Source organism: Bombina bombina, chromosome 7 (genome assembly GCF_027579735.1).
Source record: "Bombina bombina isolate aBomBom1 chromosome 7, aBomBom1.pri, whole genome shotgun sequence".
Lineage (NCBI taxonomy): Eukaryota > Metazoa > Chordata > Amphibia > Anura > Bombinatoridae > Bombina > Bombina bombina.
Window position 1 is genome coordinate 227,235,789 of NC_069505.1, and position 25,987 is coordinate 227,261,775.

Sequence of the window (25,987 nt, forward strand, 5' to 3'; positions counted from 1 at the left end):
TTTCACCATTATATATGTACATCACCAGTGGGATCTGCTGAACCACTTGAACTGCTGTGTATATCCACAATTTGTATTTATAATGCTTAAAGGGACACTGAACCCACATTTTTTTCTTTCATGATTCAGATAGAGCATGACAAGCATGTAAGCAACTTTCTAATTTACTCCTATTATCAAATTGTCTTCATTCTCTTGGTATCTTTATTTGAAATGCAAGAATAAGTTTAGATGCTGGCCAATTTTTGGTGAACAACCTGGGTTGTCCTTGCTGATTGGTGGATACATTCCACTGCTGTCCAGAGTACTGAACCCAAAAAAAAAGCTTAGATGCCTTCTTTTTTAAATAAAGACAGCAAAAGAACAAAGAAAAATTGATAATAGGAGTAAATTAGAAAGTTGCTTAAAATTGCATGCTTTATCTGAATCACGAAAGAAAAAATTTGGGTTCAGTGTCCCTTTAACTGATACCTCATAGCAATTTGGGTTGAGAAATAATTTTCTATTTTATCACTACAATATTGCATTATTTTTTGGCGTTTTTTGTCTCCTCTATTATATCCTGCCTCCTGTAATATGGAGAGAAAGAGATAGAGAGGAAGGAATCTACCATACCCAGGCAATGTCGAAGCTCATTAACTGACTGACGGATACAGGACCCTGGATGCAATTCATGTGCAGCACTTACCTCATCTGATTGAGGTAGTTTCTAGTAAGTGGGCATTTTTGAACACCTTTGGAAGTCATTTGTAACTACATACTCCACCTACATTGCTTCAATTTGATCTGTTATAGGACTGAGACACTGTTTACCAACACACACGATGTTTGATTTCATACAACGTTCTTTATTCTGAATACATTTAGGCACCAACTGATTAACACCTGTTTTGGTGCCAGCTGTTTATATTTATTTTTTATTTTTATTATTTTTTACTTTTTATTCTCACTTTTCATATGTATCATATGTATATTTGATTTTATTGTATCTATGAATTTTTTAATTTTGAATTTTTACTAGGTGTGATTACCCCTTTTTTAATAATTCATTTATTATCCTCATTTTTAAGCGCTTTATATATATTTGTTATATATCCTTTCTGTGGTCATTTCATGACATATTTATAAGGGAATTGAGTATCAGATATTTTCTTTATTTCCTATCTGTGCGTCTTTTGCCATTCTTTTGTGTCACATCTTTATTTAACTTTGAACACTAGGATTTCTAGGCTGGGGACCCTGAATCTTCTTTTGTTTGGGTTTAGGGCAGCATTTTTAAAAGTATAGAATATTATACCTATTGATCTCAGGGTATCTACTTAGTGCTGATATACTTTCCTCTTCTCACCCATATCTAATCTAATTTGCATATCTTACCCAGAATCCTCTTATGCATTGGTAACAATGTATATGGACTTTTACTGGGGAAAAGCAAGCAGGGATACTTGCCTAAATGTGCTAATTTGCTATGCAATTTTTTTTATTGATTTACTTTTGAGACATGGAGGATTTTAATCTCAAACTTTTATCTCCACCATAACTTACACATCCTTTGACCCAGCAACATGCTCAGCCCTGGGTGCTCAGTGGCACTCACAAAAAGCTGTGCTGTCACAGGCAGTTAACCCCAGACAGGAGTGGGTGCAAGAACCATAGTGACATTACAAAACAAATTAATACAACACATAAAGAAAACCCAGTACTCACCAGCAAGCTCACAGTAAAGATTTAAAAGCAAAAATGGAAAAGTTAGTTACCGCATCTGGCCAAATGGGACAAACTCAGGTACCACGTCAAGGTCCTTTCCAATACCCGAGTCCCTAACACAGCCACACAATGCAAGCTCTCAAATCCGAATAAAACTGGGAACAACGGAGGGGTGCACAGGCATATGTAATCACCCAGAAATATACAAAATATGGAAGGGGACTGCACTCCAAGACCGGACTAGGTACACATCCCATGACCCAGCAACATGCTCAGCGGCACTCACAAAAAGCTGTGCTGTCACAGGGTCACAGGCAGTTAACCCCAGACAGGAGTGGGTGCAAGAACTTTAATTTTTACATATATATATACATATATATATATATATATATATATATATATATATATATACACACAGTTTCTCACAAAAGTGAGTACACCCCTCACATTTTTGTAAATATTTTATATCTTTTCATGTGACAACACTGAAGAAATGACACTTTGCTACAATGTAAAGTAGTGAGTGTACAGCCTGTATAACAGTGTAAATTTGCTGTCCCCTCAAAATAACAACACACAGCCATTAATGTCTAAACCATTGGCAACAAAAGTGAGTACACCCCTAAATGGAAATGTCCAAATTGGGCCCAATTAGCCATTTTCCCTCCCCGGTGTCATGTAACTCGTTAGCGTTACAAGGTCTCAGGCGTGAATGTGGAGCAGGTGTGTTAAATGTGGTGTTATTGCTCTCACACTCTCTCATACTGGTCACTGGAAGTTCAACATGGCACCTCATGGCAAAGAACTCTCTGAGGACCTGAAATAAAATAATTGTTGCTCTACATAAAGATGGCCTAGGCTATAAGAAGATTGCCAAGACCCTGAAACTAAGCTGCAGCATGGTGTGCAAGACCATACAGCGGTTTCACAGGACAGGTTCCACTCAGAACAGGCCTCACCATGGTCATCTAAAGAAGTTGAGTGCACGTGCTCAGCGTCATATCCAGAGGTTGTCTTTGGGAAATAGACGTATGAGTGCTGCCAGCATTGCTGCAGAGGTTGAAGGGGTGGGGGGTCAGCCTGTCAGTGCTCAGACCATACAACGCACACTGCATCAAATTGGACTGCATGGCTGACGTCCCTGAAGGAAGCTTCTTCTAAAGATGATGCACAAGAAAGCCAACAAACAGTTTGCTGAAGGCAAGCAGACTAAGGCATGGATTACTGGAACCATGTCCTGTGGTTCGATGAGACTAAAAAACTTATTTAGTTCAGATGGTGTCAAGCGTGTGTGGCGGCAACCAGGGGAGGAGTACAAAGACAAGTGTGTCTTGCCTACAGTCAAGTATGGTGGTGGGAGTGTCATGGTCTGGACCTGCATGAGTGCTGCTGGCACTGGGGAGCTACAGTTCATTGAGGGAAACATTTACTGTGACATAGTGAAGCAGAGCATAAACCCCTCACTTCAGAGACTGGGCCGCAGGGCAGTATTCCAACAAGATAATAACTACTACACACCTCCAAGACGACCACTGCCTTGCTAAAGAAGCTGAGGGTAAGGGTGATGGACTGACCAAGCTTGTCTCCAGACCTAAACCCTATTGAGCATCTGTGGGGCATCCTCAAACGGAAGGTTGGAGAGTGCAAGGTCTCTAAGATCCACCAGCTCTGTGATGTCGTCATGGAGGAGTGGAAGAGGACTGCAGTGGCAACCTGTGAAGCTCTGCTGAACTCCATGCCCAAGAGGGTTAAGGCAGTGCTGGAAAGTAATGGTGGCCACACAAAATATTGTTGTGTTGAGTTATTTTGAGGGGACAGCAAATTTATTCACTACTTTACATTGTAGCAAAGTGCCATTTCTTCAGTGTTGTCACATGAAAAGATAATAAAATATTTAAAAAAATGTGAGGAGTGTATATATGTGTATATATATATATATATATATATATATATATATGTATGTATATATGTATGTATATATATATATATATATATATATATATATATATACACGAGAGAGAGATATTCTTTAATGATTTTAACCACGTTGTATAAGATATTTTGGTGCATTTTTGTACTGTATATAGTTAAATTCAACCACTGAAAATTTTTGGTAAAGTTTAGCAAATTAAAAGTTTTTTTTATTTAATTTTAGAATGAAATAAGCAGCAATTGTTTCTATTTCGTTCACAACAAATGACTTGTTCCATTTAGGTCTAATCGTCTTTTCTGCAGATTACTATTTGAAGCCAAAACACTTGAACCTCACATGCTGATTGTGTGGGTGCTAGAAAATACAGCTGATTTCCTTGTGAAACCGGTGTGTCTATAGTAGGTGTGTATTGTTCATCTTACCCACAGCAATTATCATTACATAAGCTCTTAAAGTAACATTTATCTTTTATCTCAGTCTACACAAATACGCAGTTTGTTTCTGTATAAGGTAAAAATAAAATAGAAATTGATTGGTGCTCTCTCTTAAAGGGAAGTCAAAAGCAAGCAGGATTCAGATGCACACAATTAAATAGAAAAGCTGTCCAGTTTACATCTATTATCAACTTTACATCGTTCCTTTGTATGCTTTGTTGAAACTTGGCTTATTTCAGTAAAAGCATACTGAGGTAACAATACTATATATATAATAGTCAAAACACATGCACACTCCTTAGCCTTCTTCTGAATGATCTTATAAAAAGGAACCGAATCTCAACATAGGATATCATGAAATAAAAAAATTAATCAAATTAAAAGGGACAGTCTACTTGAAACGCTTTATTGTTTAAAAAGATATTCCCTTTTTTTCCCCAATTCCCAGTTTTACATAACCAACACAGTTATAATAATATACATTTTACCTCTGTGATTAACTTGTATCTAAGCCTCTGCAGATTGCCCCTTATCTCATTTCTTTTGACAGACTTGCATTTTAGCCAGTCAGTGCTGGCTCATAAATAACTCCATGTGCATAAGAACAATGTTAAATATATGGCGAACAAAAACTAGCATTGTCTAACTGAATAACGGTCAAAATGCACTGCGATAAGAGGTGGCATTCAAGGGCTTAGAAATTAGCATAGGAGTCTACGTAGGTTTAGCTTTCAACAAAGAAGACCAAGATAACAAAGCAAATTTGATGACAAATGTAAATTGGAAAGTTGTTTAAAATGACAAGTCCTATTTGAATCATGCAAGTTTAATTTTGACTAGACTGTCCCTTTAAATCTTTTTGCTTTGAATTTGAGTTTATTAATCATTTCCACCTCCCTTAATGGGACATGAAAGTGCTGGGCCCAGCTTCTCACTATAATATTGTTTTTCCTTCAATGAGATTTCTCTTTTTAACCCCTTACTGGATGGCCAAGCTCTACATACTAAGTGCTGCCATCTTGGTGCTTGGGTATTCTCGCACCCTGTGACAAAGCAGAGCAGCACTGTTTCCCGTCATAAAGTGCTCAAGACATGTACACACTACATATCGAGATATCACTTCAGCAAAGAATAACATGAGAATGAAGCAGATTTGATAATAGAAGTAAATTGGAAACTTTTTAAAAATTGTATTTTCTGACTGAATCATGAGAAAAAAAATGTTGGTTTTACGTCACTTTAAACTTTGTTTAAAAAAAATAAATAAATGTAAACCAACTACTCTATATTGTGTGCGCGAAGCCGAAGTGCCTGGTACAGCCATGAAAAAGTCAACATCACTGACAGTGTTCACCACTTCTGCCACTGGATGCAGTGAGCTGCAAGATGGCATCGCCTAGTAAGATAATCAAGAAACCCCTGTAAAGTGTTATTATAAGAGAACGACTCTGACGAGAGCTGCAGGCTCATAGCAACTGTGACGGATATCCCCGGCTACCCCGACTGGGTAGCTCCGCCAAACGGGTCCTGCTTAATCCCTGCCGACGGCAGCTATGTAGCTGGCAAGTGACCACAGCCTGTAGCCACCCCTGATGCCCGACAGCACCAGTACTCAGGGTCCCACCCTGTGGCAGACTCCAGCTACCAGACTAGGTAGATCTGCCAGAGTGTCCTTCCTCTGCCTGGAACAGGCTGCTATGTAGCCCAGGAAAGTGATTTTAGCTGGAGCTCACGCAAATAACTAGACAGACTAGCATTCAGGTGAAACAAGAACTGATTTTATTGTACAACATACACTCCTTTTATACACACATCTCATCTTGATAACACAAAGGACAATCCCACAATTTTCCCGCCATTCCCGCCCCTCCAGACAGCCCGGCACCTCCATAGGAACCACAGTCTCAAACAATCCCAATACTTAGGGGTGGCGGTTTCGAGTGATCCCGGTGGAGCGGCGGCACGGGTGTCATTTTAAAGCTCTCGGTCCCCAGATGCCACAGTCCAAAAATCAGCATGATTTGTTACTGGGGACCGGAGTTACATTCCGTTGCAGTTATGGGGTTAGGGGTATCCAAAACCCCCAGTTCCCTAAGGAGCTCCCCTCCGATAATTGCCACAGCTCTTGTCCTCCCTAGGGGCTACCAATCCCCAAAAGAGCGGAGCTCTGGGGCAAAGGGCTGCTGGAGCGACCAGGGGTAAAGTTAGCGGTTGTCATGGTGTCCTGTGGCCGACCGGGAGTTCCAGGAGCCCGTCCAGCCTGAGAGGAGTTAGGCAGGTGTCCGTTGTGAGGCGGCCGACCGCGAGTTACAGGAGCCCGGCCAGCTTAGGAGGGTTTTCCTGTTCATAAACCATCTCTTCTCTGAAGGCAAAACAAGCCAAAACAAAGCAAAAAAACAGCTTCCAGAGATAGTGGTTGCTCTGAGGAGCCTAAAACCACTGAGAAACAACAGGGGTGAGGTTGTAGGGGGGTGGGGGATAGCCTTAGCCGTCTGGTATCCGTGACAGCAACTAGTAACGTTCTGTTAAAGACGGGTCCAGCCGTTTAATCTAGTACAATATTATATTTCTGCAAAACACTCCCAGTAATATCATAACCAGGTATTGGGACATACAACAACAGTACGGTGTTCTCGCTATTAAAGTCCAGCAACCCCCTGACCTCTGTAAGACCTGCGTACAGCTTTTTGATGGTTAAAAGGGGAATGAATACAAAATTTATTTCATGATTCAGATCGAACATACAATTTTAAACAACTTTCCAATTTACGTTTATTATTTAATTTGCTTAGTATGCTTGGTAACATTAGATGAAAAGCATTCCTAGGTAGACCCAGGAGCTGGGAGCTTGCTGCTGATTGGTGGCTGCACATGTATACTTTTTGTCATTGGCTTAGCTCCCAGTAGTGCATTGTTTCTTCTTCAACAAAGAATACCAAGAGAATACAGCAAAATTGATAATATAAATAAAAAAGGAAGTTGTTAAAATTGCATGTCCCTTTAAATCGATCATGTATTCCACCTAGAACATGTAAGAACATTAGCTCAACAAATCCCCAGGATTGGATCGACTGTAGTACTGCCTAAGGCAGTTCTGGCTATTCTGTCTCAGAACAACCTTGGAAGACCAGATGAAGGGTGGATTCATCTGATTATTGTAAGATCCCCAGATTGTATATTCTTCCTCCAGATGTACCCGTATATGGTTGGTCCAAGCCGTACCCATATATGGTTGGTCCAAGCCGTAACCCTTATATGGTTGGTCCAAGCTGTACCCTTATATGGTTGGTCCAAGCCGTACCTGTATATGGTTGGTCCAAGCCGTACCTGCATATGATTTGTCCAAGCTGTACCCGTATATGGTTGGTCCAAGCATACCCGTATATGGTTGGTCCAAGCCGTACCCATATATGGTTGCTGCAAGCCATACCCTCTATGGTTGGTTCAAGCCATACCTGTAGTATATGGTTGGTCCAAGCCGTACCCGTATATGGTTGGTCCAAGCCATACCCTTTTATGATTGGTCCAAGCCATACCCGTAGCATATGGTTGGTCCAAGCCTCGTTTCAGCTACAGTCTTCTACGGATCAGGCTCTTTGTTCTTTTTTATTGGGTTCATAGGTCAGTGATGGCCGCTACATACCATCCTGTGTTTGTTAACTACATTTTCTTCAAACAAGTAAAAGTGGTTTGATGACATTTAGCATGCATATATGTTTTAATTTCTAGTAGTACCTTTTTCTTTAATGGAAAAAAGGAGGTGGCTGAGAGAGAAAGGTAAACTGTCTCATCCTGAAACAATTTGTGCGTAATAACAAACAGACAAAATAATAAATCAAGACATGTGCATCAGTATGTGCTATAACCTGCAGGTTATTCTGTGCCTGCACTGATGTCCTGTAGCATTGAACTTTAGGCTTCATAAATGAGCCCCCTGGAAAAGGGGGACTCGGATACAGCTTGACCATTAAACACTGGAAGAATTCTGTCTCTAGATATAATAGATACTGCTCTGAGTGAGACTCTGATGGCACTGGGAGGTGGAGAACGTCTCTGCTCCCAAACACTAATTTAATTAGGAGCTCTGTCTATGCCACTGGTTTTCAAACCTGTCCTCAGGCCTCCCCAAAGGCCAGATTTCCAGGATCACCTTGGATGAGAGCAGGCAAAATAACCATGGTTACTAATCAGCTGATTATTTCACCTGTGCTCTAGTTAAGATATCCTCACAATCTTGCCTGTTAGGGAGCCTGAGGTCAGGTTTGAAAACCAGTGATCTAGGCCTACACATCCAAGGAACAAGCACAGTTAAAACTGTAGTGTTTACTCCTCCTGTCTCTTATTTTTTTATATTTGCAAGAAGTCTGTCTACTTTGTGAGACTTCTGAGATGGAGTGAAGCAGTTTTAATTACACCAATACATATGTGACATTTGCCATATCAGAATTCTTTTTGACATGCAAGGCACAGGTGATGAGTTGTCTGTCACTTGTTTGATCATGAAGTGGTTAGAAACAAGCACATTGCACAGAATTGCCAAATAAATGTATCACTAGATATGTCAGCAAAGATATGTCTTGCTTTACTGCATAGACGTACACGCTCATATCAATAACACTAGAAGAAAAAAAAAAAAAAGGACAATAATAAAACTAGAACGCTCCCAATCAAGGAAGAAAATCTCAAATAAAATACCCCAAAAGAATTTAAAGGGACACTAAGCACATTTCTTACACCTCCTTGTAAATTTAGGTGCCGCCATTTTGGAACTTAGGTTTCATTGCAGATACATGAAGGAGAGTTGATGCACATGTGTAAACAGGTCAGCACTGGAATGTAGTGAAACCTAGATTTCAACATCGCAGCACCCATGACTAGCGGGAGGTGGGGAATAACCTCAATACAATGCTTATAAAATGTATTGTGTTTAATGTCCCATTAAAATGCATTTTTTTTTTGCACTGAATAAATATGAAGTCCTCTGTAGAATAAAAATTAAATGAACTGGCGTCTGTTATTCTTACAAGGAAGCAATTTAAAAATAAATAAAACTGACAGTGAAGATTTGCATTCATTTAGTTTACTAAGGTGACCATTAAAAGTAAACAACATACCTAGCACATCAGAACTGGAGAGCTGCCATTCACAAACCCACGTTGGTTTCCCACTACGCCTGTAAGTCACTGCTTTGGTAATACAGGGTCACCTTGAACAGGCAGCAAAGCATGTTAATAAAAAGTGTGTTATATCTTCTGCATATAAGGGTTGTTCCCTCCCTACTGTAGCAGCTCAGAAATTGTATGTGACATTTTTTTCACTGACCCATGTAACAAGCAACCATAAAATCTGCTTTAGCCTTGACTGCTCAGCTAATGATTTCATAGTGTAATACAGTTTCAGATGCCACTGAAGTGCAAATACTTAACTCTTCTAAGGCTACAAATCATGAATATTACACTACTCCAGCATCAAGAAAATAAGAGCTACAATTATCAGGATCTCACTCATATCTAAGTTCCAAAGCACAGCCACAACCCAGTCAGGTTTTTTAATAAGCCCCTTAACACTTAACCATTCAGAGATGGGAGTGGAAGGGTTACATCTGGACAAGGGAAGTCAGGGAAAAGAGTTACAACTGGACTAGGGAAGACAGGGAAATAGATTGAATAGGGTCTTTAAAATGAATAAGGAAAGTGCATGGTTGAGGGATTATCTTTGACAGAGAATAAAATTGTTAAATTAAAAATGGGATTTTCAGGATTAATAGAAATATAAAACACAGGTCAAAAAGGGAACAGCACTGAATATAGAGCAAGAATTTAGTGCATCAGGGAATCTATCTGCACACACACACACATATATATATATATATATATATATACACACACACACACACACAGAAACACATATCTATTATTAAATCTTTAACATACTCTCTCTTGAGATAGATATACATAAAGATATTTAAAAAAAACATATACTTTATATATATATATATATATATATATATATCATAATCATTCTGCCAGATCCCCGTCACTCAAAACCTAGGTATGAACTAGACAGTCTAAGTTTCTAGATCCCAGGTGTTTAGTTTTTCCGTCTTCTGCTGCCATAGTAACCAAAGCGATGGATAAAACAACACAAGGCATCTCTCCAGGGGTGATGTACTGACTTTATCAGCTGCAATTACTAAAAGAACTAAAAGCACAGTGCACACAGGGAAACGTGAAAGAAAAATAAAAATGGTATTGTTGTAACCTGTCACTGCAGCAGTGTGCGCCAGCCCACAAAGAGGCAACAAGGTAATGCTAGCAGCCATTAAAATATTTTATTCATCTGAGGTCATTAGTGCTACAGAGGTGCTTATGAACAATTACTTTGTCTGATCTAGGATTCATATTGGGGTGGGATTTCCAGCTAACAGAGGTACTAATATAGCACAGCCAATTTCTAAATATTTTAATTAAACATCATATACCTCAACCCTACTTGTGATTGTGTTGAGACTTGTTACAGGACATCCTCTAGCTTCAAAGTCCCCAGTGTGTGCAGAATTAGTGATCAGGGAGAAAATATTTAAATCCACAAGTTTTTATCTTTGAGCTTTAATGCTGATTGTATAAAATTGCTCATACATACATTTGTCAGTAGTCTCTCGTTTCCATAAATATCTCTCGCAATCATTGTGGTGTCACAGATATACAAAATAGATCAGGGGGTGTCACATGAATTACAAGAGAGTATCATGGCTTACCAAAAAAAATATATTGGGAAACACTGATATAGTCATTAAAGGGAAAACCAACGCTAAAAAAATGCTAGATATAATGATGAATTCAAAGAAAAGATTTATCTCAGAATAACACGTAGATGTATTTTTTAAAGTTTATTTAGCTGTTTAAATATTGACAAAATAAGTGTAAAGTTTTAGTGTCTATAAAACAGGGGAGCTGCCATGTTGTAACTTAGGTTACGTTTTCTGCCATGGCCAATTAGCGACAGCTATAAATAGGTCGCTAGAGCGTGCAGCCAATGGCTGTGTGGGATATTACAGTGTTCTGCACTATCATTTTTAACAAGAACTGAAAATTTCACAATTTCAGAATGGAATTACAGGAAAAGGGGACAAAATAAATAATGAAAGTACATTGCAGATTGTTTTTATGTATACGATTTATCATTTTATATTACTATCGCAGTGTTTAATGTCCCTTTAAGGAGACTACAGAGTTTTGAAATAAATTACATTAAGAGACAATTTAACAATGAAAGTGGCTTATATTTGCATCAGGAACAACTTTTCAAATGTGTTTGTCTCTCTCAGCCCAACTGTGAAGTTGATTTATGCTGCTGCTACCTCTTATTGTAGCCATTTTTATAAAAGAAAAAACATTAAAATTTGTATTTAAATTACACAGGAATATATCATATTAAATATGCACAGTGTAATCGTAATTTAAGTACACTGGATGTGCAAAAAAACAAAATTGATGCTTACCTGATAACTTATTTTCTTTCCTGGCAGGGAGAGCCCACGATTTCATTCATTACTGTTGTGAAATACCACACCTGGTCATCAGGAGGCGGCAAAGACACCCCAGCCAAAGCTTATAAATATCCCTCCCACTTCCTGTAATCCCCAGTTATTTAGCCGAGGAATAAGGAAAAAGCAGGAGAAACACTAGGGGTATAGAGAAGATAAAATAGCCGCCACAAAACACAGGGTGGGGTCGTGGACTCTCCCTGCCAGGAAAGAAAATAATTTATTCGGTAAGCATAAATTTTGTTTTCTTTTCAAAGGCAGGGAGAGTCCATGACTTCATTCATTACTGTTGGGAAGCCGCCCAATACCCAAGCTAGAGAGGACACAGAATGAACAGGGAGGGAAAAAAGGCAGGCAAACTTAATCTGAAGGCATCAACAATTGAAGCACCTTTCTCCCAAAAAAAGCCTCAGCTGAGGCAAAAACATCAAATTTGTAAAATATTGAAAAAGTATGCAAAGAAGACTAAGTAGCCACCTTGCAAATTTGTTCCACCTTTCTTAAAAGCCCAAGAAGAGGACACTGCCTGGGTAGAATGAGCCGTAACCTCTCAGGAGGCGGTTAACCAGCTGTCTCATAAGCCAAACGAATGACACTCCGCAACCAAAAAGAAAGAGTAGTAGCAGTAGCCTTCTAACCCTAGCACTTAGCCATGAACAAGATAAATAAGGACGAAGATTGTCTTAAAGGGACATTAAACCCCAAACATTTCTTTCATGATTCAAGTAGAGAATACAATTTTAAACAACATTCAAATTTACTTCTATTATCTAGTTTGCTTCATTGTTTAGCTATCCTCTGTTGAAGAAATAGCAATGCACATGGGTGAGCCAATCATATGAGGCATATATGTACAGCAACCAATCAGCAGCTACTGAGCATATCTAGATATGCTTTTCAACACAGTATATCAAGAGAATAATGCAAATTAGATAATAGAAGTAAATTAGAAAGTTGTTTAAAATTGCATGCTCTTTCTAAATCATAAAAGAAAAAAAATGGGTTTCATGTCCCTTTAAATCCTTGGCAGCATGAAGATAAAACTTCAAAGCACGCACAATATCCAGATTGTGCAACAAGCATTCCTTCTGAAAGGAAAGATTAGGACACAGGGAAGGAACAACAATTTCCTGATTGATATTGCGGTCTGAAACTACCTTAGGTAAAAAACTTTACTTGTTACGTATTTGATCGGGTTGATTTCACACGATCTCTATCTGCCTCCTCAGAGCAAGCGGACAGGTTATGGAGCAGCGGTCTTTGGACCGCTGCTTCATAACTGGTGTTTCTGGCGAGTCTGAAGGCTTGCCAGAAACACGGCCCTTCAAGCTCCATATGGAGCTTAATAAATGAGCCCCTAAGACTCCAAGGAGGAGCAATAGGTTTAAACACAGGCCTAATTCTAACGAAAGCCTGAACAAAAGACTGAACATTAGGGAGGTTAGCCAATCTCTTGTGCAGTAACACACACAAGGCTGAGATCTGCCCCTTTAGAGAACTAGTCGATAACCCCTTTTCCAGACCATCCTGAAGAAACAAAAGAATCAGAGGTACTCTCACCTTACACCAAGGGAAACCTTGATCCCCACACCAGTCCAAATAAGTACACCAAACCTTATGGTAAATGCAATGAGTAAAAGGCTTATGAGCCTGAATCAAAGTATCAATAACCCTGTCTGAAAAACCTCTTTTGGAAAGAACTAAACATTAAATCTCCATGCAGTCAGACTCAGAGAATTTAGATTTTGATAAAGCAATGGACCTTGAAGAAGAAGGTCCATTCGCAGAGGTAACCACCATGGAGGAGAGGACGACATCCTTACCAGATCTACAAACCAAGTCCTGCGAGGCCAGAGCAATCAGAATCACAGAGGCCTGTTCCTGTTTGATGTGGGCAATCACTCGAGGAAGAAGCGCCAACAAAGGAAACATACATATGTTTGAACCTCCACGGAGCTACTAACGCATCCATCAACACTGCTTGTGAATCTCTCGATCTCAACCCGTATCTGGGCAGTTTGGCATTGAGCCATAAGATCTATCTCCGGAATTCCCCATTTGAGAGTTATCTCGGAAAACACCTCGTGTTGAAGGGACCACTCCCCGGGATGGAAGCTCTTTCTGCTCAGAAAGTCTGCTTCCCAATTGTCCAACCCTGCAATATGAATGGCTCAAAATCTGACAATTGTGAAACTCTGCCCACTGTAAGATGCGAGACACCTCTCTCACTGCCAGGGAACTCCTTGTTCCCCCCTGATTTATATAGGCAACCAAAGTCACATTGTCACAATCTCCCAAGATGATCTCAAGAAGTGCGTGCCTTGAGAAAGGTGATCCTGACAGAGCAACCCGGACAGATAATCTCTTACTTGGCTGTTCAGGACAATTTACTGAGAAAGATCCGAATGATCCCCGTTCCATTGTCTGAACATGCATAGTTGTAAAGATCTCAGATGGAAGTGAGCAAAATGAATAATATCCATTAAACCTATCACTTTCATGCACTGACCCACTGAAGGAATTGAAGAAGACTGGAGAGAGCGAGTCTTGCATCCGTCAGAAAAATCTTCATGGAACAAGTCGATGATCGTCCCCAGAAAACTCACTTTGGTACTGGGAACAACTTTCCCAAATTTATCTTCCATCCGTGAGTCCGAAGAAGACACAGAAGAGAATCTGTGTGAGATCTTGCTAAAGGAAAAGATTGAGCTTTAACCAAGATATCGTCCTGGTGAGGAGCAACTACAATACCTTGCATCCTGGCCACCGCCAGAAGGACTCCTTATACCTTCGTGAAGATTCTTGGTGCAGTAGCCAGGCCAAAAGGCAGAGCTACAAACTGAAAGAGCTTGTCCAGAGAAAGGCAAAGCGCATAAATTGAAATTATCCTTGTGGATCAAAACATGTAGTTATGCATCCTTCAAGTCAATCGTGGTCATAAATTGACCTTCCTGAACCAACAAAAGAATGGATCTTATAGTTTTTATCTTGAAGGACGGAACCCTGAGAAACTTGTGCAGACATTTTAAATCCAGGATAGGCCTGTAAGTCTTTTTTTGGAACCACAAATAGATTTGAATAAAACCCCAGCCCTCATTCTGAGGGGGGCACAGGGAAAATCACTCCTAGAGAAAACAGATCCTGAACACAATTTAAAAAGGCTGTCCTTTTCATAAGGTTCTGGGAAATATTTGATAGAATGAATCTGCCTCTTGGAGAACAAGATGCAAAACCTATCCTGTACACCTGAGCAACAACCTCCAGAACCCAGGGATCCTGAACGTCTTGAAACTAAGTCTCCTGGAAAAAAAGACAGTCTGCCCCTGACAAGATACGATTCTGGACCGGGGGCCACCCCTTCATGCAGACTTATGTTCTTCAGAGAGCATATTAGATTGTTTAGCCTTGTTCCAATGACCAGGTTTACAAATGGGTTTGGACTGATCCGACTTGGATGAGGTCTGTGGACGCTGACCCTTGTCTAAACGAAAGGGCTGAAAATTAGAAGACTGATGACCCTTTAATTTAGCTTTCTTATCCTGAGGAAGGAAAGCACACTTTCCCCCAGTAACAATAGAGATAATGGAGTCTAAACCAGAACCGAACAGAGTCTTCCCCTTAAAGGGTAAAGCCAGGAGCCTGAATTTAGATACAGTATCAGTGGACCAGGACTTTAGCAAAAGTGCTCTACGCGAAAGAACCGCTAAGCCTGAAGACTTATCGTTTAATCGAATCACCTGCATATTAGCATCACAAATAAAAGAATTGGCTATCTTAATAGCTCTAATTTTCTCCTGAATATCTTCCAAAGGAGTTTCCACCTGAATCAAGTCTGACAACGAGTCCCACTAATAAGTGGCAGCTCCAGCAACAGCTGCAATAGCAGCAGTAGGTTGAAAAAGAAGCCCCATTTGAAGAAACATCTTCCTTAAATACCCCTTCAACTTTCTATCTATGGGACCCTAAAGGAAGTACTATCCTCAAGGGGAATAGTAGTATGCTAAGCGAGAGTGGATATGGAACCTTCCACTTTAGGAATAGAACTCCACACCTCCAAGTGAAAATTAGGAACTGAACACAACCTTTTAAAAATAGCAGAAGGAGAGAAGGGTGTTCCCTGTTTCTCCCATTCCTTCGAAATAATTTCAGACATGCAAGAAGGGAACAAAAATGTCTCTGGAGATCTCTTAACATCATAAACCCTGCCCAGCTTAGGAATTCTAGGTTAATCCAAAAGCTTAGGATCAAGAGTTAACAAAACCTCCTTCAGCAGAAAACGGAGATGTTCAAGTTTAAATCTAAAACTTACTTCCTCAGGCTCTACAACCTTTTTTGCAGGGGTATCTGAATCAGAAAGTTCACCCTCAGAAGCTAAAGAAGTAAGATCATCCTCAGAAAGCTGAAATAAACTAGCCAACCTAGCCTTAATAGGAGAACTGGCCCCAGCAACAGGGTAAATATATGCTTAATTGTACACTTGTGTTTGCCAGAAACAGGAAAAGCACTAAGTGCAGCAGAAACAGGAGATTGCAGCTGAGTCGCAAAATCTTAAAATACCCTCCAGATGGAGTTTGAGTTAAGCCGCAGGGCACTGCTTGTGACATGTGACGGGACAGGGAAGGAGAAAGTTGAGACACATCCTGAAGAACAGAGTCCTGAGAAGTAGAAGGCTCTGAGGGGTTAGCACTCTTCTTAGATTTCAAAGCAGAAACTAAGCAAGTAGCACTAAAGTAAAAAAAAAACACTCACAAAAAACACCATACATAGAGTTTTACCCCACACAAACCAAATAAAGTCACAAAAAACATGCCACAAAACTCTGGTGTCAGAAATAAGGCACCTAAGGAATTAAAAGTATAAGCAAACAAACAAGTCCACCTATGCTCACTAGTAACTGAATATACCATTAAAGGATAATATAACGTACCCAAACCCCTTCTTAGAGGGAAATAAAAAAGTCACACTGTGACCTCTCATAAAAAAAGGTTTCGACAAGCTGATATCAATTTTAGACGTCTCTTGTCTGTCAAAGATAGAATCATGGACACTGAATCTATCTGGAAACCTAAAAAGGTTACCTGTGTCTGAGGAATCAATGAACTTTTTGGTAAATTGATCCTCCAACCATGATGTTGAAGAAACAACACAAGTCAATTCGTATGAGATTCTGCTAAATGTGAAGACTGAGCAAGTACCAAGATATCGTCCAAATAAGGAAATACCACAATACCCTGTTCTCTGATTACAGACAGAAGGGAACCGAGAACCTTCGTAAAAATTCTTGGAGCTGTAGCTAGGCCAAACGGCAGAGCCACAAACTGGTAATGCTTGTCTAGGAAAGAGAATCTCAGAAACTGATAGTTATCTGGATGAATCGGAATATGCAGATATGCATCCTGTAAATCTATTGTAGACATATAATGCCCTTGCTGAACAAAAGGCAGGATAGTCCTTACAGTTACCATTTTGAATGTTGGTATCCTTACATAACGATTCAATATTTTTAGATCCAGAACTGGTCTGAAGGAATTCTCCTTCTTTGGTACAATGAAGAGATTTGAATAAAACCCCAGCCCCTGTTCCAGAACTGGAACTGGCATAATTACTCCAGCCAACTCTAGATCTGAAACACATTTCAGAAATGCTTGAGCCTTTGCTGGGTTTACTGGGGACACGGGAAAGAAAAAATCTCTTTGCAGGAGGCCTTATCTTGAAGCCAATTCTGTACCCTTCTGAAATAATGTTCTGAATCCAAAGATTGTGAACGGAATTGATCCAAATTTCTTTGAAAAAACGTAATCTGCCCCCTACCAGCTGAGCTGGAATGAGGGCCGCACCTTCATGTGGACTTAGGAGCTGGCTTTGATTTTCTAAAAGGCTTGGATTTATTCCAGACTGGAGATGGTTTCCAAACTGATACCGCTCCTGAGGATGAAGGATCAGGTTTTTGTTCCTTGTTGTGACGAAAGGAACGAAAACGATTATTAGACCTAAATTTACCTTTAGATTTTTTTATCCTGTGGTAAAAAAGTTCCTTTCCCTCCAGTAACAGTTGAGATAATAGAATCCAACTGAGAACCAAACAATGTATTACCCTGGAAAGAAAGGGAAAGCAGAGTAGACTTAGAAGACATATCAGCATTCCAAGTTTTAAGCCATAAAGCTCTTCTAGCTAAAATAGCTAGAGACATATACCTGACATCAACTCTAATGATATCAAAGATGGCATCACAAATGAAATTATTAGCATGTTGAAGAAGAATAATAATGCTATGAGAATTATGATCTGTTACTTGTTGCGCTAAAGCTTCTAACCAAAAAGTTGAAGCTGCAGCAACATCCGCTAAAGATATAGCAGGTCTAAGAAGATTACCTGAACACAAGTAAGCTTTTCTTAGAAAGGATTCAATTTTCCTATCTAAAGGATCCTTAAAGGAAGTACCATCTGCCGTAGGAATAGTAGTACGCTTAGCAAGAGTAGAGACAGCCCCATCAACCTTAGGGATTTTGTCCCAAAACTCTAATCTGTCAGATGGCACAGGATATAATTGCTTAAAACGTTTAGAAGGAGTAAATTAATTATCCAAATTATTCCATTCCCTGGAAATTACTTCAGAAATAGCACTAGGGACAGGAAAAACTTCTGGAATAACTACAGGAGATTTAAAAACCTTATCTAAATGTTTAGATTTAGTATCAAGAGGACCAGAATCCTCAATTTCTAATGCAATTAGGACTTCTTTAAGTAAAGAACGAATAAATTCCATTTTAAATAAATATGAAGATTTATCAGCATCAACCTCTGAGACAGAATCCTCTGAACCAGAAGAACCATTATCAGAATCAGAATGATGATGTTCATTTAAAAATTCATCTGAAAAATTAGAAGTTTTAAAAGACTTTTTACGTTTACTAGAAGGAGGAATAACAGACATAGCCTTCTTAATGGATTTAGAAACAAAATCTCTTATGTTATCAGGAACACTCTGAGTATTAGATGTTGATGGAACAGCAACAGGTAATGTAACAGTACTAAAGGAAATATTATCTGCATTAACAAGTTTGTCATGACAAACAGTACAAACAACAGCTGGAGGAACAGATACCATAAGTTTACAGCAGATACACTTAGCTTTGGTAGCTCCAGCACCAGGCAGCGATTTTCCAGAAGTATCTTCTGACTCAGTTTCAACGTGGGACATCTTGCAATATGTAATAGAAAAAACAACATATAAAGCAAAAATTTATCAAATTCCTTAAATGACAGTTTCAGGAATGGGAAAAAATGCCAGTGAACAAGCTTCTAGCAACCAGAAGCAATAAATAATGAGACTTAAATAATGTGGAGACAATAGTGACGCCCATATTTTTTTAGCGCCAAAAATGACGCCCACATTATTTGGCGCCTAAATGCTTTTGGCGCCAAAAATGACGCCACATCCGGAACGCCGACACTTTTAGCGCAAAAGAACGTCAAAAATGACGCAACTTCCGGCGACACGTATGACGCCAAAAAAGTCTGCGCCAAGAATGACGCAATAAAATGAAGCATTTTCAGCCCCCGCGAGCCTAACAGCCCACAGGGAAAGTCAAATTTTAAGGTAAGAAAAAAATTGATTGATTCATATGCATTATCCCAAATATGAAACTGACTGTCTGAAATAAGGAATGTTGAACATCCTGAGTCAAGGCAAATAAATGTTTGAATACATATATTTAGAACTTTATAAAAAAGTGCCCAACCATAGCTTAGAGTGTCACAGAAAATAAGACTTACTTACCCCAGGACACTCATCTACATGTTGTAGAAAGCCAAACCAGTACTGAAACGAAAATCAGCAGAGGTAATGGTATATAAATAAGAGTATATTGTCGATCTGAAAAGGGAGGTAAGAGATGAATCTCTACGACCGATAACAGAGAACCTATGAAATAGAGCCCGTAGAAGGAGATCATTGAATTCAAATAGGCAATACTCTCCTCACATCCCTCTGACATTCACTGCACGCTGAGAGGAAAACCGGGCTCCAACCTGCTGCGGAGCGCATATCAACGTAGAATCTAGCACAAACTTACTTCACCACCTCCATAGGAGGCAAAGTTTGTAAAACTGATTTGTGGGTGTGGTGAGGGGTGTATTTATAGGCATTTTGAGGTTTGGGAAACTTTGCCCCTCCTGGTAGGAATGTATATCCCATGCGTCACTAGCTCATGGACTCTTGCTAATTACATGAAAGAAATAAAGGGACTTACCCTCCAGGATCCTTGCTGTGGAACAGACACAGCCTTCCAGGTCTGACAGTCACTTCCATAGTTCTGACACTGATCTGAGAAATAAAGTAAAGCAGTGTAAGGTAACACTGGTTACAAGAGGTGTTAGCAGATACATGCTGGAAAGCAAACATAGAAACTACCCTGCGGCTTCCAACAGCTAGCTTTCACCACAACTCTCACTGAGAGAATTACATGGCTACTTTGAAAACCCCAGTCCTGTCTTCTTAGGGAAACTACCCATAAAAGGACTAAATCCAGATATCTTCTTAGCACTTTCTCTGCCTGCCTCCTATAGTAAACAAAGGCAAAGAATGACTGGGGATTAGGGAAAGTGGGAGGGATTTTTATAAGCTTTAGCTGGGGTGTATTTGTCTCCTCCTGGTGGCCAGGTGTGGTATTTCCCAACAGTAATGAATGAAGTCGTGGACTCTCCTTGCCTTTGGAAAGCAACACATAAAATTTTGTACTTATAAGTAGAAAGACAAAGTGTAATTGTTTTTTCATAAAATGCGCTAAAGATAGGCGTTCCATGGACGCGTATGACATTTTCTCTCAATTCCCAGCGTAATTCTCTAAATATTTTCGCCCTACAGTTCTCACAGTTTTTTCTTGCAAATGAAAAGGTGGCGAGGTTGTGACAAAACAGCATAATGTGATTTATATTGGCTGCAGGATTTAATTTTTAAAGTGCGTCCCCTGCTCACTGCTAACTTTGCCCTACACGGTGAGCGCCATTAAAGGGACAGTCAACACCAGAAATGTTGTTGTTTCAAAAGATAGATAATCCCTTTATTACCCATTCCCCAGTTTTGCATAACCAACACAGTTATAATAATACAAGTTTTACCTCTGTAATTACCTTGTATCTAAGACACTGCAAACTGCCCCCTTATATTAGTTCTTTTGACAGACTTGCATTTTAGTCAATCAGAATCAGTGGTCACTTCATGTGCGTGAGCTCAATGTCATCTATATGAAACACATGAACTAATGCCATCTATTGGTGAAAAACTGTCAAAATGCTTTCAGATTAGAGGCGGCATTCAAGATCTAAGAAATTAGCACATGAACCTCCTAGGTTTAGTTTTCAACTAAGAATACCAAGAAAACAAAGCAAAACTGGTGATAAAGGTAAATTCAAAAGTTGTTTAAAATCACATGCCCTATATGAATCATGAAAGTTTATTTTGGACTTGACTGTTCCTTTAATTTCAATAGGAGATATCTCGCCACTCGCGCGGACTGCCCATTTTTTAAGATAATTCCTCCAGGACAGCCAGTGTGAGAAGAAACACTTCTGATCTGGCGAGGTTTAGATAATCTGCCCTTTAGTCACTAATTTGTTTTTCTTTGCTCTCCATGTGAACATAAATTGTACATACTGCTATAACTGGTTGAGAATTAACAAATGATATTAGCTATTTCCAGTCAGGTAATAGTTTGCAGGGACAGAATTAATTTACTTGTTGACCAATTCTATATCCCTAATCAGTCTATTTAGATTTTTATATCTTTTTTTCTATAACCATTTTATATTGAACAATAAATGTATTCCTTCACATATAAAGTAGAACACAGCTATCCATTGGTGCCAACATGATTCTGACTACTGGACTAGATAGAAACACCTCCCAGAGGTATGTGGGGGACGGGGTGGGGAATGAAACCCTATTTTATTTTCTTCATGATTCAGACAGAACATGTGATTTTAAATAACGTTCCAATTTACTTCTATTATCAAATCTGCTTTATTATCTTGGTATCCTTTGTTGAAGGAGGAGCAATGCACTACTGGGAGCTAGCTGAACGCAGGATGAGCCAATGACAAGAGGCCTATACATGCATCAAGCAATCAGCAGCTAGCTTCCCAATGGTGCATTGTTGCACCTGAGCCTATCTAGGTATGCTTTTCAGCAAAGGATACCAAAAGAACAAAGCAAATTCAATAACAGAAGTAAACTGGAAAGTTGCTTAAAACTGAATGCTGAATGAAAACATTTTGAGTTTCAAGTCTCTTTAAGCTGACAGGATTCAGAAAGTGTACAACTTACTTCTATTGAATTTCTCATGGTCTCTTCTGGTGAAACAACAGCCTCTTTCCATGAGGGAAGACTGAGGTAAAAAAATATGAAGCATGCTCACTGTTAGGGGGGAAGCTTTTTGTCAGTCATGTCCCACTAACTTCAATATGAAAAGAAAATTCAGTCTCATGTCCCTTTAACGTTGACTCCCCTGTCCCTTTAACATAACTCTTATTAGGTTTTTCAGTTGCATCAGCTCTAAACATCGGGAACACATCCCGATTGGTGATTGACTTTGACAGTTTCTCGCTGTGCTTGAAAAGGCCACATCCCGATCTGTAATAACAAAGCTTTATCTACCAGCAAATGTGAATAAAGCTGCTTTTTGGCTTTTATTCCCCCTGCGATACCTTCCTTTTACTCTGTGGTACCAGTAGCAGATCAAACACAGACACTGATTAAAGTGTTTGCTAACATCTCACAGTTAAAAGATTTTTTTTACTTCATAAATAATGAAAACCTTGTAAAAAAATGTTTCATACAGCCCCAGGATACTGATGTCCCTTTAAGTAACCATGGCAGGAAACCTTATTGATTTAAGATCTGTAGGAGAGTGGATTTAACATAAAACACTCGAGGGAATCTCTAATTCTATTGCTACACATTAGATCTGTGCTCCTTATATAATGCTCTAACTTCATATATCAGAACTCATTCATAGCATCATAGAAACTGTTCAGATTTCTGACCATTAGTGTTAAAGGGACATACATTTCTAAATGGAAAATCCTGTACTGTTGCTTGTATATAATTATGTGTTTAACCCAATGGTAACGACATCCCCTGCCTGGGCCTTAAAGGGCCACTAAAGAAAACATTTAAGTTTGATGATTCAGATAAAACATGCATTTTCAAAATATGGAAAAAATGTATATGGACACTTTCTGAGACTCTTACTGAGCATGTGCAAAAGTTGCGCTGTTTGGATGTATAGCATTTTGTGACTGGCTGATAACCATCACATGGTTACAGGGAGAGGGGAAATTGGAATAACTGACATGTGCCAGAAAATATTCTACTGCTCATTTCAAATTCAAAGTGATATTGCATTGTCTTTGTCAGATTTTTTAAACATTTTACTGTATTTAATGGTTCTTTAAAACCCGAAACTCTGCGAGCAACCAAAATGCAAAGAACAGAACTGCCACAAAAACCACCAAGCCATAGAAAATGTAGTGTAGTTTAAAATGAAAAAGATTACCACAAAGTTAAAAGCTCATGGAATACAGCATGGTAAGTCCTACGCATTTCACGCCCTTACTTGGAACCTATATAGTGTGTTTTTTCTCATGGCCATTTTCTTAAAATTGTATTTAAAGATCTCACACCAAACATTTAACAACAGTAAACCGTTATTACAAAGAGCGTACTTACTCTTCTCGTAAATCAAACTCAAAGTTTTCCGGAGATATTTCTCCTGTCACAGGATGACTGAATGTTGTGGTCCTCTGATTATGACTAAAAAAACAGGAAAGAATAAAACACTTTGTTTAAACAGAGTTCTACTCATCCATATAGATCATTCAGATACCTAAATATTACACAAAATGTGTAGAACATGTAAATGGCCAACCAAATATTAAAAAACAATTTTTCTGTAGCATCATAAAAGTGTAATTTTAAAGACACAGAACATTCATGGAAAATGCAAAAGCTGTTGTTTAAAGAAACGCTAAACTCAAAATGAAACTTTCATGATTTAGATGAAACATAAAATTTTAAACAATTTTCCAAATTCACTTTAATTATATGAAGACTTTCTGAGGCACTGGCACCAACTGAGCATGTGCAAGAATTCTCTCTCTGCATTTTGTGATTGGTTGATGACTGTCACATGATACAGTGGGAAGGAAAATGTAACTAATTAATTGTGTCTTGTGCCTTGTGCCTTGCGCAAACAATAATTCTCAATCTGGTATTAAAAGTTGTTTGTCAAAATGCATCTTAACCAAAGAGTTGTTTATTTAGCCCACAGAGGTTTTGATAACCAGGTAATCATTATTATCACTTGTTATTGAACATTCAAAAACATGAAAGGTGTACAGCAAAGAACATAACAAAAAAACTCTACTACTTGAGCCGCAGTTTTGCGTTTCATTGGTTTAGCAGTTTAGCGTTATCCAACTTAAATCTTAGTGAGAGCCCTCACAGAAATCTGTTATCTGAAGGAAAAACACACCTGTGCTATCTGGCATGAATACTGTAGTGCACATTATACCTCCGCACACACAATATATATTAAGTATGAACTTGTCATAACAAAATGCAAGTAGTACGAATTGCAATCCAGTGACGTTAATGCTCCACACCGCTTGCATTTTTGGGCTCCACTTGTAATATTACACCACAAAGTCAGCAAGTAAGAAGCAGCCTGTGATTGGGAGCTGTGTGCTATGTTTAACTCTAGAGAGAGAGTTAGGTAAGGTCATCAATGCAAAAATGATATGCACTATCAAACTAGAGCAGTCTTTCTAAACTCCTAAAGTACCCCTAACAGGCCAGGTTTCCATGATATCTGAACTAGATCAAAGCTGATTATTTCACCTGTGCTCTAGTTATGATATCATGAAAATCTGGGGGTACTCGAGGACTGGAGTTAAAAACACTGAATTAGAGTATGTAATGTTACCAATGCTTTAGTGAATTTCTGTTCTGCAGATGACGTGTCAGGCATAGGCACAAGCACAGAAAACCAGAAGATGTCACACAAGGTGTCCTCAAAACCTAGAACATACAAGAGTGGTGGATATGAGGGCACAGAGCCTACTGTTCTATGCTTGAAAGTGACGTCCACAAGAAAATTAATTATTTTTTGTGTCAAAAATTAAACAGAATGCAAACGTTTCAAGTGGAATCTCAGCATGTTGGTCAAACACCATTTATATGTCCCTTTAAAATGGCAGCAATCACATAGTAAATGAACTATAACGTTTCATTTTATTATTACAAAAAACAAACACAAACTTTGCAATATACTTTTGTTAAAGGGATATAAATCCAAAAATATTTATCTCATGATTTAGATAGAGCATGTGATTTTAAACAACTTTCTAATTTACTTCTATTATTAATTGTCTATGTTCTCTTGGTATCTTTTGTTGAAAAGCAGGGCACTTAAAGGAAAAGTCCATTTTGGCACTCAGCCAGGCAGCATTCGCAAGTATAACTAAAATAAGTATGAGTTTCATTCATCGTTTTCTTTACATATATACTGATCGTAACCTTTTGTTACCTTTTTCATAGAGCGTTCCTACCTCCGTAACTCTGCCTGTGTGTATTTTTTGTTTATTAATGACATGTTCCAATTAGACCGTTTTAATTGGTCCCCCACTGGCATCCCAAAATACCTAACTACCGCCCACCATTCCAACTACGCATTTGCAACTTACTAATTACTGCGGCCGTCTGATATGTTTGTGCATGTAATACGCATGGGTATTTGCGTTTTTTAAGTCAGCGCTGTTCTCGCAAGTACAATCATCGATCATAACTGTCAGTTGATACAATATTTAAATTGTAGTAAGTATATTACATGTTATAATGATCCTTTACAATGCAAACTGAATAGATCGGTGCAAACTTTATAGGAATGAATAACTGCGTATTTTATAATAATAGACAAATAAATTAGGTGTATAATGTAACAGTGTATTCTAGGAGTTTCATTTGCGCATGCCCGAATTACAGAGAGAGAACAATTGTGCGCATGCACAAGATGCGTAGACGGATGAGAATGCGCACAAATGTACACGTAAGAACGGGTAGGACCGATCTTACTTGTAATCTTCATCAATACGGAAATGGTTGGGTGGGAGGAGTAAGAAGGAATATGGTACGCAATTTTTCTAACATATCTACAAAATAAGAATTTTTTTTTTTTTTTTAAACTTAACGACTGTAATGATCACATATAGGATAATCTAGAACATTACTGCATAGGTTGAATTTTGAAAATGTACTTTTCCTTTAAGAGATGGACCATTTCTGGAGCACTATATGGCAGCAGTTTTGC

At 38.8% G+C, this 25,987-nt stretch overlaps 1 protein-coding gene across 4 annotated transcripts in view; it reads right to left on the reverse strand.

Moving 5' to 3' along the window:
- Positions 1 to 25,987, reverse strand: part of PLEKHA7 (pleckstrin homology domain containing A7) — a 918,161-nt gene that overhangs the window by 401,180 nt on the left and 490,994 nt on the right. For all 4 annotated transcript variants that reach the window (XM_053720631.1, XM_053720632.1, XM_053720630.1 and 1 more), the window contains one exon: positions 23,350 to 23,433. In XM_053720631.1, the coding sequence (XP_053576606.1) occupies positions 23,350 to 23,433 (84 nt within the window). The remainder of the gene's footprint in view (positions 1 to 23,349; positions 23,434 to 25,987) is intronic.